The 14,528-nt window shown below is 43.1% G+C and overlaps 3 protein-coding genes across 6 annotated transcripts in view; 2 read left to right on the forward strand and 1 right to left on the reverse strand.

Annotated features, from left to right (window-relative positions):
* The window catches only part of samsn1a (SAM domain, SH3 domain and nuclear localisation signals 1a), a 279,152-nt gene extending 272,330 nt beyond the window's left edge, over positions 1 to 6,822 (forward strand). For 2 of the 3 annotated variants that reach the window (XM_070970000.1, XM_070969999.1), the window contains 7 exons: positions 2,181 to 2,261; positions 2,648 to 2,776; positions 3,232 to 3,349; positions 3,449 to 3,600; positions 3,710 to 3,922; positions 4,329 to 4,476; positions 5,899 to 6,822. In XM_070970000.1, the coding sequence (XP_070826101.1) occupies positions 2,181 to 2,261; positions 2,648 to 2,776; positions 3,232 to 3,349; positions 3,449 to 3,600; positions 3,710 to 3,922; positions 4,329 to 4,476; positions 5,899 to 6,053 (996 nt within the window). In that variant the 3' untranslated portion in view covers positions 6,054 to 6,822. Of the gene's footprint in view, positions 1 to 971; positions 1,164 to 2,180; positions 2,262 to 2,647; positions 2,777 to 3,231; positions 3,350 to 3,448; positions 3,601 to 3,709; positions 3,923 to 4,328; positions 4,477 to 5,898 lie in introns of those variants that run through there. The other variant, XM_070970001.1, reaches the window with a different exon arrangement.
* A 273-nt stretch (positions 6,823 to 7,095) lies between these two features.
* On the forward strand, positions 7,096 to 9,594 carry hspa13 (heat shock protein 70 family, member 13). Its single transcript, XM_070971280.1, has 5 exons — positions 7,096 to 7,269; positions 7,366 to 7,706; positions 8,148 to 8,361; positions 8,590 to 8,757; positions 8,930 to 9,594. Exons 1-5 carry the CDS (start codon positions 7,245 to 7,247, stop codon positions 9,508 to 9,510), a joined length of 1,329 nt encoding a protein of 442 aa, XP_070827381.1. The 5' UTR covers positions 7,096 to 7,244; the 3' UTR covers positions 9,511 to 9,594.
* A 2,296-nt stretch (positions 9,595 to 11,890) lies between these two features.
* The window catches only part of gdpd5b (glycerophosphodiester phosphodiesterase domain containing 5b), a 38,841-nt gene continuing 36,203 nt past the window's right edge, over positions 11,891 to 14,528 (reverse strand). For both annotated transcript variants that reach the window (XM_070971279.1, XM_070971278.1), the window contains 2 exons: positions 14,116 to 14,228; positions 11,891 to 13,347 (listed from right to left, as the gene is read on the reverse strand). In XM_070971279.1, coding sequence (XP_070827380.1) covers positions 13,262 to 13,347; positions 14,116 to 14,228 — 199 coding nt within the window. In that variant the 3' untranslated portion in view covers positions 11,891 to 13,261. The remainder of the gene's footprint in view (positions 13,348 to 14,115; positions 14,229 to 14,528) is intronic.

Here is a 14,528-nt window from a genome sequence, read left to right on the forward strand (position 1 = left end):
ATCCCCTGAAACACATCCGTTGTCGCCTGTGCTATTTGGAGCGCGCCTCTGTTTTTGGCTGTGTTGTCAGCATGTTTGTCTATTCCACTGTGTGTATTTGCGGCGCATGTGTTGTCAAATTGATGTGGATGTTTCCTTGATTTTAATGTGTTTTATCTGTTTGCATGTGTTTTCTCTCTCTCTCTGCCACCATACATAGATGTGTTTTAATTTCTTCCACAAAAATAGGGAGGCCATGTTTTGACGGTTACAGTGGTTATTTTGTGATTTTCAACCCTTATCAAAAACCGAAAATGGACTATAGACGTGTAATTGTACAGTGAAGTGTTTCTAAGACGTAAAATGAAATGTATTGAGGGCAGAGACACACCGGAAAGTGTTGCGACACAGCAAACTTGCCACTTTCAGCTGTTCCTCTGTCATACATCAGTACTTCCTCAAAAGTATTCACCCCACATTAAGAAATGAATGCAAAAGTGTAATTACTGCTGCATCATTTACCATAACCAAGTTCCCCTTTGCTATTAAAGGGACACTTTAAGGAATATTGAACTCAAAATTGATTTGATTGACACATTTTGACCTTTTTACATGTTGTCTTTATATTTCTTCTTACTGTCAAATAATGGAAAAAAAAACAAACAAAAACCAGCTTTTACCACAAAGTTAACGGACACGTAGAGTAACTGAAAAGTACGTAACATTACAGCCCAGCTCTGAGTGAGCAAATCAACCACAGTAATGGAAACGCAGTAGCAGATATGACACAAGCTCATCCCCACCGGAGACTAATATCTTCTAAAAAAACACACCACAAAAAGAAACCGTAAATACAGCTGTTCCTGGAAGTGGTTCTCAATGTTTTCATCGAGCAGGCCACAAAATGCACACTTAAGCACTTGTATTTTTGCCTTTCAAAGCGATACTGCTTCAAGAGACACAATGCCAATTGCCTCACATCCTGTGTGTTGTAAGGAAGTGGTCCAGCCAGCCCATCAGACAGGCAGCCTGAGTGCTATAGTTAACACTTCACTGTCAGAGGAGTTGAGTAAAGACAAGAGAGGTGCAAGGACTGAGATCTGACAATAACCTTAAAACAGGAGAAAATGTTACAGAGGGCAGCCTCCAATGTGTCAGACAAAGGAAAGTGCAGCAAGCCGAAGGTAGGTGAAAATCTAAGAAATAGAAGTTTACAGTAGGAGCAAGGGAGGATATGCCGAAATGACTTTTGACATAGTCGTTTCAAAAATGACCAATGTTCTCAAGAAACAGAGCTAGTTACAAATCTGTAAAAGTTGTAGGTGAATTTTATGTGTACCATCTTTTATATTAGCATTTATTTTTAAAGGATGAACAGTGATTAAACACGAAAAGACTACTTGAAAAAAGTTTTGGTCCACTTTTATACAATAAAAATACAAGAACACAAGGAGCTAAAATTAGGAGGAAGGACGTAGCTTCAAAGTGTAAACTGTCAATTCTGCTGCTGTATTTGTAGACAGTGGAGCAAAATGTGGGCCTGGCAGACGACGCTGTATTAAATCAATCCACAGAGGGCCCTCTAGGAGTATGGAGCTCATATTTAACCAGGATTTCCAGGGATTATTCATTTATATAATTATTTTGGAGCTCTGCTGAGAGATTATAATGACTTTTAGTTTTATGAAAAATTGGAGGAAAAAGGGGGAAAGAATTAAAACAGAGCCGAAGCAAAGCCAGTGTGAGTGCATGTCGCCAGCGTCGTGAGGACAGACACAACAGGTTTATTCATGTGTTTATCTACTCGTTTTGAATGCTGACGGGATTGCTGCCACATGAACTGCAGTGTGATTGAACACATGACCACAAATGCACCACATATTTTATAAGCTCTCATTGTGAAACTCTCCTGTAACAGACTGAACATTTGCTGTAAATGCATACATACATAGACAGTAGGCTTTCCTGAATGGACAGTATATAAGAAAGACGCCTGAATCCACCTGAAAGCTTCAATCGGTTGTTGTCACTGAGATCCACACAAGTTTTAACGTGAAGATGCAGCAGGTTTTTTAAGGATTTTTGAGCAGCTTGCACAAGGACACACAAGTACAATGACTTGATGTTATTTAATGCTGTTAAACCTTGCTACACAAATGGCGCCAGCTGTCTGTAAGTCTGTCTTTCAATCCTCCACACAGCGCTCCACAAGCTTTGGCAGGTTCGAGGGCCTCAGACATCACTCATCACAAGCCAAACCAGAGGAAAATGGAACAGCTATGGTTTGTAGATTCGTTTTCATTTCATTTTCATGTGCATAAGGGTCAAAAATGTCACATAGTAACAAGAATGATAGCTGTGAAGGGTCAATGATGCACCAAGAGGCCATGTAAAGCATGTGTTAAGGATAAGGAGAGCTGAATATATGCACGCATACAAACATTTGCAGCCATGGTGCTGCAAGATGTTTAATCTTAAAATTATGACGTTGGAAAATAAACTTCATGCTGGGAAAAACCCTTTGCTGCACAGGAAGTGGTGCGTGCTGCTTTATGTTTATGGAGCAGAAATACAAATTGTGAGGACATGGGAGAAACATGAGGAGCCAAGTTCTAAATATACTTTTTTTAAATGTCACAGATGTGCTAAACCATCTTTCTCTCCACAGCTCGCAGAAGAATGTGAGAGTGTGGACCCAAACAAATCAGCTGGATTTGGGAAGAAGATGAAGGCAATTTCACTGACCATGCGCAGAAAAATGGGCAAAAAACACGCCAAGTCTTTCTCCGAGGAGACTGTGAGTCACTGGAAAATAGGCAGACATACACCCACGCTTACACCCACACACAGCATCTACTTGTTAATTAATTGCTATCAGCTACAGGTGATAAAGCTGTAGATAATTCATACACATAAATGAGTAATTCAAGGGTATAGATTACAGCTAGGCCAGCTAGGCCTCAGTTACAGCGAACATGTGCTGTTTTCTCAAGAGTCTTATCACTGTCATCTCTCATAAACCCACATCCTCAAATATGACGCTGTTGGCAATATTTGATGCTCACCACGCTCAATTACATCGAAAAGTGGCTTGCTGTGTGTACGTGATTTACTCTAATGCAGATAAATAGATAAAATGACACACTTGACAAACTGTTTGCACACTTGGACACATTTTAAAGGATTGATTGAGGATCATTAGGTTTGTATTCTATGTCATGACTGTACAGCTTTTCATTTTTTTCCTCCCAGGGTGACGACACAGACAAAGACCCAGAGGCAGAGACAGAAAGTGGCCCTCCGGCTGAGAAAAACTCTGCAAAGACAAGCAACTCTTTAGAGAGTCTTTACAGTGGACAGAGCTCCTCTAGTAAGCATCTGCACACACTGCATACAGGCTGGAGTCAGTGGATTCATATGAGTTACAGTCCAGTAGTTACAATGCATTGTACCATTTTCGTGGGTTCAGGTGGTGTGACCAGTGAGTCCAATGGCTCTGGAAAGAGAGACAGTCTGAGGCTTGAGGAGGACGGCTCCTACCAGGGACAGTTCTGCGGCAGAGCTCGCGTCCACACAGACTTCGTTCCCAGCCCGTATGACACAGATTCTCTCAAACTCAAGGTAAGATACAACGATGCTTGCATACAGTGCTGCTGAGTGTTGTGTTGTGAAGAGATAAAGATAAGCGCCGTCTTCATGATTCTTTACGCTCACTATGCTGTTTCCCCAGGTCGGTGACATTATCAACATCATCAGCAAACCTCCGATGGGCATCTGGACAGGCATGCTAAACAACAAAGTGGGCAACTTCAAGTTCATCTATGTGGACGTTGTGGTGGAGAAAGAGGAAGAAGAGGAAGCTCCCAAGATCAGACAACAGAAGCTGTGCAAAAGACCCCGGCCCAAAACCTTGCTGGAGTTACTGGAGCGACTGAATCTCGAGGTGAGAGTGGGATCCACTCACCTGAGATCATTCACATGTTTTGTCTTGTTTTCAGACAGTTATGATCATAACAAGAAAGCAAATGAAATAGTATTCAGTCAACTCTCCAGTTTGGCGTCTTACATGAAGAGCAGGAACTCTGAATCTCTGTAAACCTCATCGAATACTCAAGGGAGGTTAAACCAGGCATGAAATGTTACTTTCATATCTCAACCTCAAAGACGCTTGCAGGTGAAATAGCTGACATTATCAATCCTTTGTTACCTCTGACCTTCCTTTGTAAACACTGTGCACCACACATGATCTGAAACTTGGTGAAAGGTGAATGTGTACATCACTGGGTTTTTCCCCCCCAAAACGACATATATGTTGATGCTAATGAAGACAGCTGCCGTTGTTGTTGCAGGAGTATGCCTCTGCCTTGCTGCTAAATGGCTACCAGACAGTGGAGGACCTGCTGCACCTGCAGGAGAAACACCTGATAGAGCTGAACGTCAAAGACCCCGAGCACAGACGCAGGCTTCTCGCTGCTGCTGAGTGCCGCTACACAGAAGGTTAGCCACCAAGCAGTACCTATGATAAGAACGATTACAACGCTTCATCTTAGAAAATCACTAATGACTATTTCATTAAATGGTGACACGGTGAACTAAAACCCTGTTAAAGTTATTAATGACTAGTGGAATGTGGTTTCCGGTAACCTACAATCATCTGTTAATTTACACAAGTGTAATTGTGCCATGGTGGAATCGTGGTTAAGATGCATCTGACTGCAATGTCCCCATGTCTCCTGTCAGTAAGACTCTTTACCCAATAAATGCACACAGATCTGGTATTATTGCTCTCCAGCTTCTAACCAGCCTAAGTAAATCAAGTCAGCACTGGGTGATTGAGTGTTTTTGCACAGTAATCAAACTAATTCTGATTAAATGTGACACACCTGTGTGAGCGGACACACCTGTGACAAGGATTGTTTATATCACTTTCAAGTTACAAAAAGCTTCAGTGACAGTCAAACAGAATTATTACCTATTGTTGCCTATCGCAGTGTGGTTGGAAATGATTTACTAATTAATTTCTGCTGGTGAATATAAAAGTTTATTTTTATTCTTAGTTCATTAAAATGTAAAACAGGCTGAGATGTTTTTACCTCACAGAACAGAAATACATTGTGCGCGCTGTGAGAGGCTTATCAGTGGTTTCCTGTTACTCAGATAGAAAGTGCTTAATGGAGCAGAAGGTGTTCCTGTAATCTGATGTCTTGAAGCAGAAGGCTGATTATCGCAGATCCTACGTGAATGAAAACAAAACTGCTTTCCAGTGTGAAAAGGGAACAACATTTACTGGCAACTTTTGTTAAGTGTGCTCAGGTTTCACTGCAACCGTGCACAAGGCAAATTAAATGGCATTGTAATTTGTCTGTTTTGGTGACAGTTTGGCTAAAACAGATGGCTGCGGCTGCAGCGTGACGTTGCCAAGCCTGTTGACTCACATGAGAAGCCAGTAATTTAATCAAGCCGAACTCCATTAGGTTAGTGGTTTGGTAACCTGGACATGAGGATTAGTGGCTTCCATCAGTGAAGTAGAAATATGAAAGAATGGTGGAATATTTTTACCATGCGAGAGAGTCAAAGAGGACAATTTGAGGTGTTGTATCTAAAAGAAGACTTGTTTTCTGTTGCTGTTTGCTGGGTCACACCTGCAGAAGTTATTTCAGTATTTGGGTCATTTGGCCACACAGCCAAGAACACATTGCTCTATTTTCTCTTTTATTTTAGCAATGACAACAACCTCTCTTCTTTTAAAATAATCTGTCATAGCAATAAATACTTAAATGTCAAAGGGCATCAGGCATTTGAACATGGGTTCATTTCCAGAGACGGAAGCACATATTTTCAAAGTCTGTAATGTGGTTGGAAACAGAAACCTGTAATATTATGATATTTGATTAAGTTCCATCTGCTTTGTGGTCACAGGTGATGATGTCAGGGAGGCGGAGGACCACAAATCCACCCACAGCCTACAGGAAGTAGACAGCGACTGTCCCAGAGACTCTGGCTGCTTCATCCCATCTGAATGCTCAGACAGCAAGGAGGAAGCGGAGCAGCTCACAGACGTGGTTGATTCGTAATGTGATTGCTCGTCAGATGGATGCTTTGACATTTGGAATTCAGAGTTCTTGTGACAATTTTCCCTTTGTTGTCTCAAAATGTCATGTTAATAACCCTTAGACACGAGTCTGCCTATTGTAGACGCTTTTAAAAGTGTGATATGTACAGGAAAAAGAAACAACCAGTGTTCTAAATGTCATCTTATCCATGTGTCACTTTATCAAGAGAGTAATGAAACTGTAAATTTCTCTAGGTTTTTTTTTTTCAAGTATTGTTGAAAAGGTGACATTTCATTGATTAAATGTCACTTGTATTTATTGCATTCTGAATCATTCAGTGTTCTCCCATATAAAGCCTTTATTTATCATATCTGCTTCATGTTGACCTGTCTCATAAAATCCAGTCTCATCTCAGCATTCTGGATAATCTTGTTTTTCCTATGAATTACTGTTTGTATGTATGTTTATGTATGTTTGTATGTTACTGTTACTGTTTGGGTGAATGGATGGTTTTGAATGGGTTGGAACATATTCAGATCTTGCCTATAATGTATGCTGAACAGGAAAATATGTGTTACCTGAACGAGTGTGTGTGTGTGTGTGTGTGTGTGTGTGTGTGTGTGTGTGTGTGTGTGTGTGTGTGTGTGTGTGTGTGTGTGTGTGTGTGTGTGTGTGTGTGTGAGAATGAATGAGAGAGCCTGCGTGTGCACTCATGTGAAAGTCAGCACTCAACTGTTTTCACAACTTTTTGTAAATAAAATCAAATAAATAAAATGTTCTTTTTCATGTCAGTTTAATTTTTCTTTGTTTCATTTTTCTACTCCAATTTTATTGAGAGTAATTTCTTTCGTTATTTTTATTTTTATTTTATATTTTATTATTATTTTTACATCCGCTGCTCTGGCTCCTCCTGGTTGGCTGAATAGACGTTACGTCACTAAGCTTTCGTACACGTTCATGTCGCACGCATTGACGGGAAGTGGAGTACAAAGCTAAATATCCATTGCGTCGATTGTGTGTCCCGTAAACTACATTTCCCAGCACCCACAAGGAGCGATTCAATGTAGACGTGTATTTTGCTGGCCGTCTCAAAACTTCCTGTTTCGCATCACCCAGTTGTCAAAGCCGGACATCATTTAACCGCAGCTTAAACAATTTTATCGACGTTGTGTGAAATTTGAGCGGAGGCTAACCTCGCAAAGGTGTGTGACGATGTCGGGGGAAATTTCAATGATTGGTAAGTTGAATGACAATTTCTCCGGTGAGTGGATGCTAACACTTAAGCTAACCGGTTTGGTCCACCTGTAATACGCGTGCTGTGACTGTCCCACAGGTTCGGTTATCCTGGCCCTGTTCCTGGCTGGTTATCTGGGCCAGCAGTACTTACCGCCCCCCAAACCCAAAGTTATCGGCCTGGACCTGGGCACCACCTTCTGCTCTGTCGGCGTCTTCCACCCGGGCAGCGGGGAGGTGGAGGTGGTAGCAGATGAGGAGGGGAGGAAGAGCATCCCCAGCGCCGTCTCATTCACCACCACTGCGGTGCTGGCTGGACATGAAGCCGTGGAGCTGGCCGACAGCAACCCTCAAAACACCATCTACGATGCCAAGAGGTTCATCGGGAAGGTGTTTGAGTCGGAGGTCCTGGAGCAGGAGAGCGCTCGGTACCCGTTTAAGGTGGGTCCTTGCTGGGCTGGCTGAGCTGACTGTGGGCTTCGTTGTGTTACTGCAGAATGAGTGATTTCTGTGGTGGCAGGCTCCATCAGCTGTAGGGGATGTTTTTTTCATTAAGTCTGATTTTTAGGGGAATTAGGATTTGACCAGTCCTGCATTTGTAGTTTCTTTTCATGAGGTTGCAGCAGTAGTGTTTACACACAGAGATAATGCAGGAAAAACAGATGATCTTACAGTCCCTTTTGGAAGTATGCAAGACACATAGTTTGAGTTTAAGCATGCACTATACGTAAAATGGCTTCATAGAGGCATGTTCTATCTCAGTGATCATTTAGACTTGTAGAAGAATCAAGATTAACTAGACTTTGCTCCACTTGTATAAACCATTTTGAACTGGTCCAATCTAATCCTCTCTTCTGCTGTTTTTCTCCGCCCCTCTTCCAGGTTATTAACAATAATGGAAGTGCAGAGTTCCTGGTCTCCACCAACCATACCTTCACTGTCAGCCCAGAGTTCATCGGCTCCAGGCTGCTGCTGAAGATGAGGAAGATGGCGGAGCGACAGCTGGGCGTGCCCATCCAGAAAGCTGTCATCTCTGTGCCCGCAGAGTTTGACGAGAGACAGAGGAACTACACCATCAGGGCTGCCAGCCTTGCCGGTCACTTCTCTCTCTTACATTAAGCTGATGTTGGATGTCCTTTGTGCATTTTTATACTTATATATAATAAAGATAAATTTATATTTGAGCTACATTTCCAGACATCCTGCTACTGGTATATGTATAGATCCATAATGGCCTTTTTCCCCCAAAAGCATTAAACATACACTCTGCATGCACTACATGAGTAATATATATATAACGTGTATTATTTCTTCCGTCTTGCAGGCCTCGAGGTCCTGCGTGTGATCAATGAGCCCACGGCTGCAGCCATGGCCTACGGTCTGCACAAGGTGGATGTGTTCAATGTGCTGGTGGTCGACCTCGGGGGAGGAACCCTGGACGTTTCTCTGCTCAACAAACAGGGAGGCATGTTCCTCACCAGAGCCATGGCAGGTAACGTGTTTCACTGCTTCACCAAGGAGAGGCAGGAGCTGATAAGAGGCCACTGTAGTCTCTGCCTTTTGTCTCGCAGCTCACGTCCCACTTAAAGGTGTAGACTGTCATTTTGTTCTGCGCTCTCCTTTACATGATTGAACGGTTGATAATAATATGTTTTTTTCGGCAGGGAATAACAAGCTGGGCGGTCAAGACTTCAGCCAGAGGTTGCTCCAGTACACCACAGAGCGAGTCCGACAGGAGTTTGGCGTCCCACCAACTCTCAAAGAGGACATCCACCGTCTCCGACAGGCCGTGGAAGCCGCCAAGCTCAACCTCACCCTCCAACCCAGCGTCACCATCAGGGTGCCCCTGCACCTTCACACCCACGACAGCTCCGAGTCACCGGAAGCCTCCGCTCCCGCTCCCGTTCTCTTCCAGACCATGATCACTCGCGAGCTGTTTGAGGAGCTCAATGAGGACCTTTTCCAGAAGATCCTGGCTCCCGTTGAGACTGTGCTCACGGAGGGCCACCTGGAGAAAGAGGACGTGGATGAGATCGTTCTGGTCGGTGGGTCCACCAGGATACCGCGGATCAGGAGGCTGATCAGCGAGTACTTTGGGAAGCAGCCCAACACGTCTGTAGACCCTGACCTGGCTGTGGTCACAGGCGTGGCCATTCAGGCTGGCATCATGGGCGGCTCCTGGCCTTTACAAGTGAGCGCCATAGAAATCCCCAACAGACACCTGCGCAAGACGAACTTCAGCTAATCTTCATCCAGGTCATTTATGGAGATAAAAGTGATGCCACAGAGACTTGTTGCTGATTCCTGTTTGATGCTTTTCTTATGTGCATAATTGAAATTCTGCTGAAGTGAAACAAATGACCAACAAACGGCCCTGTCATCTGAATGATGACAAGAAAGATACTCAGGTTTTTTAACTCATCTTGTCTGTGAAAGGGGGCGGTAGAAGAAAGAAAAGCGATGATCATGGTTTGAAACATGCTAAAATTCCTCTTTGAGGCACAGTGACTGATCAGCAGAGGTGAACGGTCTGGTTGTTTTTAAAGAGACAGCTGCTTGTGTTCAGCAGAAACACCAGAGACAAACTGATGAAACGTGAATCAGGAGCCTCTCACAGGGTGACGTCTTCTCTCATGTATCTACTGATCCATTCAGCTCCATTGATGATGCTTATTCGTGGTAGATACTTCGATGGTGTTCAATTCAGGGAACAGCCACTCCTTTAATGGACTAACCAGTACATCCTCAGCTATTTATTTATTTATTCCCAATAACCGTGTGGCTGTGTGTGTATGCGTGCTGGTGTATTGCAGGCCTTTAATGTGTTTTTACATCTTTCCATCAAAGGCTGACAAACAGTGTGCCTGTTCAGAAAGCTGCTATGTTGTTTGAATGGTGGCGCAGAGGTGATCTACTGCACCCTAGTGGTTCAGTCAGAGGGCCTGCTCCAGGTCCCGGAAATGCTTTGTCACAGTCATGATTTTATTGTCCACTGGGAGTCATGCAGACAGAGGGAGACCTCAATGTCAGGATGTGGTTATGCACAATTCATTTCAAACAAATTCACTGCAATATAGACGACTCACCTCATTAATAAATAAGACGTTTTACGGTGAGGTGCAGACTCTTAAGAGATGAAGGTGCATGAAAGCCTTAATGTTCTCACAGTACTGTAAATCTTTAGTCATTCGCATCACCCCTCCCTTTTAATAAAACACAGACTGTGTTATTTGCAAGGTGACAGAGGAGCTCAGTGCTGCACTTAGAGGACTTCCACTTGTTGGCCAACTTTGCTTTTTTTTGTGCAATAGTGCTTATTTAAAAAGCAGTGTCTTATGTTAACGCACACGCTTCAGATGTTTGTGCTGCATATCAGAGTTACAGCTCATATTCCAAAAAAGTTTGGACGCTGTGTAAAACAAAATAAAACACAATGCGATCATTTTGCTAATCCTTGTTGACATAACTGAAAACAGTATAAGGACAATACAGAGAGAGTTTTGTCATCAATGACATTGGGTCAGGAGCAACCAAAGACTGGGAAAGTTGTGGAATGCCCCAAAAACACCTGTTTGGAACATTCCACAGGTAATCAGGCAGGTGAAAAACAGGTGATAGTGTCATGGTTGGGTATGAAAGGGAGGATGGAGCGAGGTTCACCACTTTGTGAACACATGATTGGATAAAGGATGTTACTGCATGGACTCAGGAACACTTTGTGAACCTGCTGTTGGTAACAACAGTTTGCAAATGTCACAACTTTTTTGGAATCTGGGTTGTAGGTACAACAGTTTGCTTTTGCTGCTGTAGCTTGAGAAGGTCAACTCTGGTCGTCCCACAGGAGGACCAAAGCGTCGCTTACTGGTGCCTTGTGTATGTCATACTGTATTTGTGGTGATGAGAGAGATATTTAATAATTTTGAGTGATGAAAAAGTGTTTCACCTGCTGTTGTTCTGATGGGCAGAAGGCTGCTTATCGTACATCAAGTATGAACAGTTGATTTCTGTTTTGGAAACTCTGAATCTGTGAAGCAGACAGTCCAGCATCATGACCGTTAACGACCAAGCGCTAAGAAAACCTGCATTCCCTCTTTTTGCCAAATGTCATTTATGAGTAGGTGTATTTCCTTTATGATTTTCCTTTCCAAAACTTGTATTCCTCATGTTGGAAAAGATGAAGCAAATAGGAGCCAGTGTTATTGCCTGTGATACTGTACAAACTGTCAGTCCTTCTTGAAACAGGCAGAAACAAACTATGAGACTAGGATCTATTTTTGTATCACTTACTCACTGTCCGAGTCCAGCCACCTAAAAAAATGACAAGGAAGTTTAACTGTTACAGTCTACTTTTCAGCCAATTAAAACTCAATTTTCAGCTCCTTCATTGTCTGTTTTCAGCAAAAGTCGAACTTCATCCCTTTTGTGGCCCACACGCATACATGAAAGCTTCATGTACTCACATGCTGTATCAGGATCCTCCAGGGGCTCTTGAAGGGGAAGCTTAAAGTCTTATGAATGTGACTGAGCTCCAACACAAGAATCCAGATTTGCTTCCATCAGCACATATAAATGAATAAAATAAGCTACTGTATAGGTATCCAACAAATACAACTTGTAAACTGCTGTATTAGAAGAATTTTTAATGTTTATTTCTGAGGCACAAAGAGAGAAAATAAACAAAAGGCAATCCATTTGTTGACCCTGTTCTGCCTCTTGTGATACCTGTAGCGTCCCTTCAGTTAGCTTAGAGCTTTATTTTCACATTTAGCACCCACTTCATTGACCTTACAGCATTCAGTTTTACACCAGCAACCAACATTTAGATGCACTGTGTGTGTGTGTCAACACTAAAATACCACAGACAAACTGCAACTCAGAGGCTGAAGAGGAAGTGAATTCGCTTTCATCATGACCAGACTACTGCTATCATAACTATTCAACAGTTCTTCACTGTCACATAGTTCAAATGTAATACTTAGCTGGCCGCGCATCTCACACATTGGTTCACCTTTTATGTACAATAACACACTCGACATAGCACTGCACATGGGGTAAAAAATATGTACCCAGCCAGAATACACACGAAACACCATACACATCTTTAAAAAAAAAAAAAAAAAAAAAAAAAAAGGATCCAACCACATTCACATTAACCATAAAAAGACGGCACAAGTGTTCCCCTCCAAACCATTTTCACCAGTTCTTCTGTTTGCACTGCTCACACACATCAGGTGATATGATGATTACATATACGCACTGTGTGTGTGTGTGTGTGTGTGTGTGTGTGTGTGTGTGTGTGTGTGTGTGTGTGTGTGTGTGTGTGTGTGTGTGTGGGGATATGTATATGTAACTATCTTACAGCTGAATATTTGACCTAGAAGAGAAGGCAGGACTTCTGTAAACAGCTCGTTTGTGTTTTTTGTGTTCCCTCTTTAAATAAAAATATTAATATCGGTATATGTACAACGGCACAGCGGAGTGCTGACAGTAGGCAGGAGCATAATGAACTGCTAACGTTTACTCTCATGCTGCAATAAAGCCTTGTAAAAAGCCTTGTTAAAGACAAATTCATCTGCTAAGAGAAGAACATCATGCACAGTGGTTAAAAAACAAGGAGCTGCTTTGGAAAAATAGCTTCAAATAATAAAGAATCAGGGAACGCATCTGTAAAAAGAAGCAGGCGAGTGGAACTCAGAGGGGCCTCTCAGACATTTGGATGTGAGAACGGAGGCCACGGGTTTGGCGAATTCTATTAATAAAAAGTGCGTGCAGTCCCGTGTGATATACAGCATGTCCGAGAAGCCAAACCCTAAACTATTTACAGAATGTACACAAAGCAACTGGGTGGTTTCCTCCATCAGATACAGCAGTCTGTCAGTTCATCAGTAGGACAGAGGAGAACGGACCTCACACTGATTCAAACAGGAATGATGTGTACTCTGCGCGTGGCGTCCTCTCCGTCTTGCTACAGCAGATTCACACAGGCTGAGTCCCAATCACTGGCTAATGCCCTGATTGGTGTAGTAGTCATAGCCATTGTCCACGTACAGCTCCTCAGCACTGCCAACTCCATTCCCCACCTCTGGAGGGCGCCGCGGGATTAAAAAAAAACACAAGTTCAACGTACTGTATGATGTCATTACACTATGACTTTCACAAGAAGACACTCAGCTTTGGTCAAAGATGACAAACTAAAAGACAAAAGGAGTCATTAAGTGAAAAAGTGAATGGGAAAATGATACAGAATGTCAAACAGCTGGAATGATGCGGCTTACCTTTGACCCCCAGCACTAGAGGCTGTCTAGACAGACTGGGGCGTCTATAAGCTCCCCTACACATGACGTTGTCTCCAGTGGGAGGACTATGGGGGAGGTTTGGTGCATGAAGGGATGGATGGATGGATGGATGGATGAAGGGGGAGAAGGGCATAGTAGGCAGAGAAGTGGCGTGTAACGAGGGATGCAATGGATGCATGGAATAGAGGAAGAAGTCACACTGCTGGTAGCGTGGACAGGAGGTGTTGCACATCACACAGGCCGCTACTGGGGTTGACCTTCAACAGGGAAGAGAGGAAGAGGAGGAAGAGTAGGAGGGAGAACATTCGCAGACACTCAGACAGATGCATGCTGGGATGGAGTGACATGCTGGCTGGGCACCTGAAGCTCAAAACGCTGCTTGCTCGTCTTTAAGGTGAACTGAATTCTTTTTGTAAATCGGCAATTCAAAAGGTAAAATGCAAAGAGACGAATTTGTTTCAGAGCTCAGGAGCCCAAACGACCGACAACAAGAACACAAGAGGAAACATCCGAGAGACAAACACGTCCCTCTGGTCTCAGAGTGAGGGTCTTACCAGAGAAGATAAGTTTCTCCTTCATCACGTTGAGGTCTCTGCTGGACCTCCCGACGGCAGCGCTCAGCATGATCTGCTCAGGGTTGTAACTGCGCATTCCACTCATCCGGTACCTGCAGGGGTCACATGATCGATCAGAGATCTCCTTGAGACAATGATGATACCACTAAATACTGCTGCCTCTGCTCTCGATGTGCAGATAAGAAGATTTTGGACCATGGAGGGAAAACGTTTATATTTGTTTACACTTGCTATAAAGGGCAGAATCCACTGACAAACATTTTATAATCGGTTAATAAATGGATTTTGGTCCAGATCCTGTGCTGCCCTTTTCCAGAATGTAAGTGGTCATACAGTCCAATCGATTTAACACAACTTGGCAATGCTCAGGCTTATTAGAAAGTGTTACCAAA

The sequence above is a fragment of the Chaetodon trifascialis genome, chromosome 9, assembly GCF_039877785.1.
Source record: "Chaetodon trifascialis isolate fChaTrf1 chromosome 9, fChaTrf1.hap1, whole genome shotgun sequence".
Lineage (NCBI taxonomy): Eukaryota > Metazoa > Chordata > Actinopteri > Chaetodontiformes > Chaetodontidae > Chaetodon > Chaetodon trifascialis.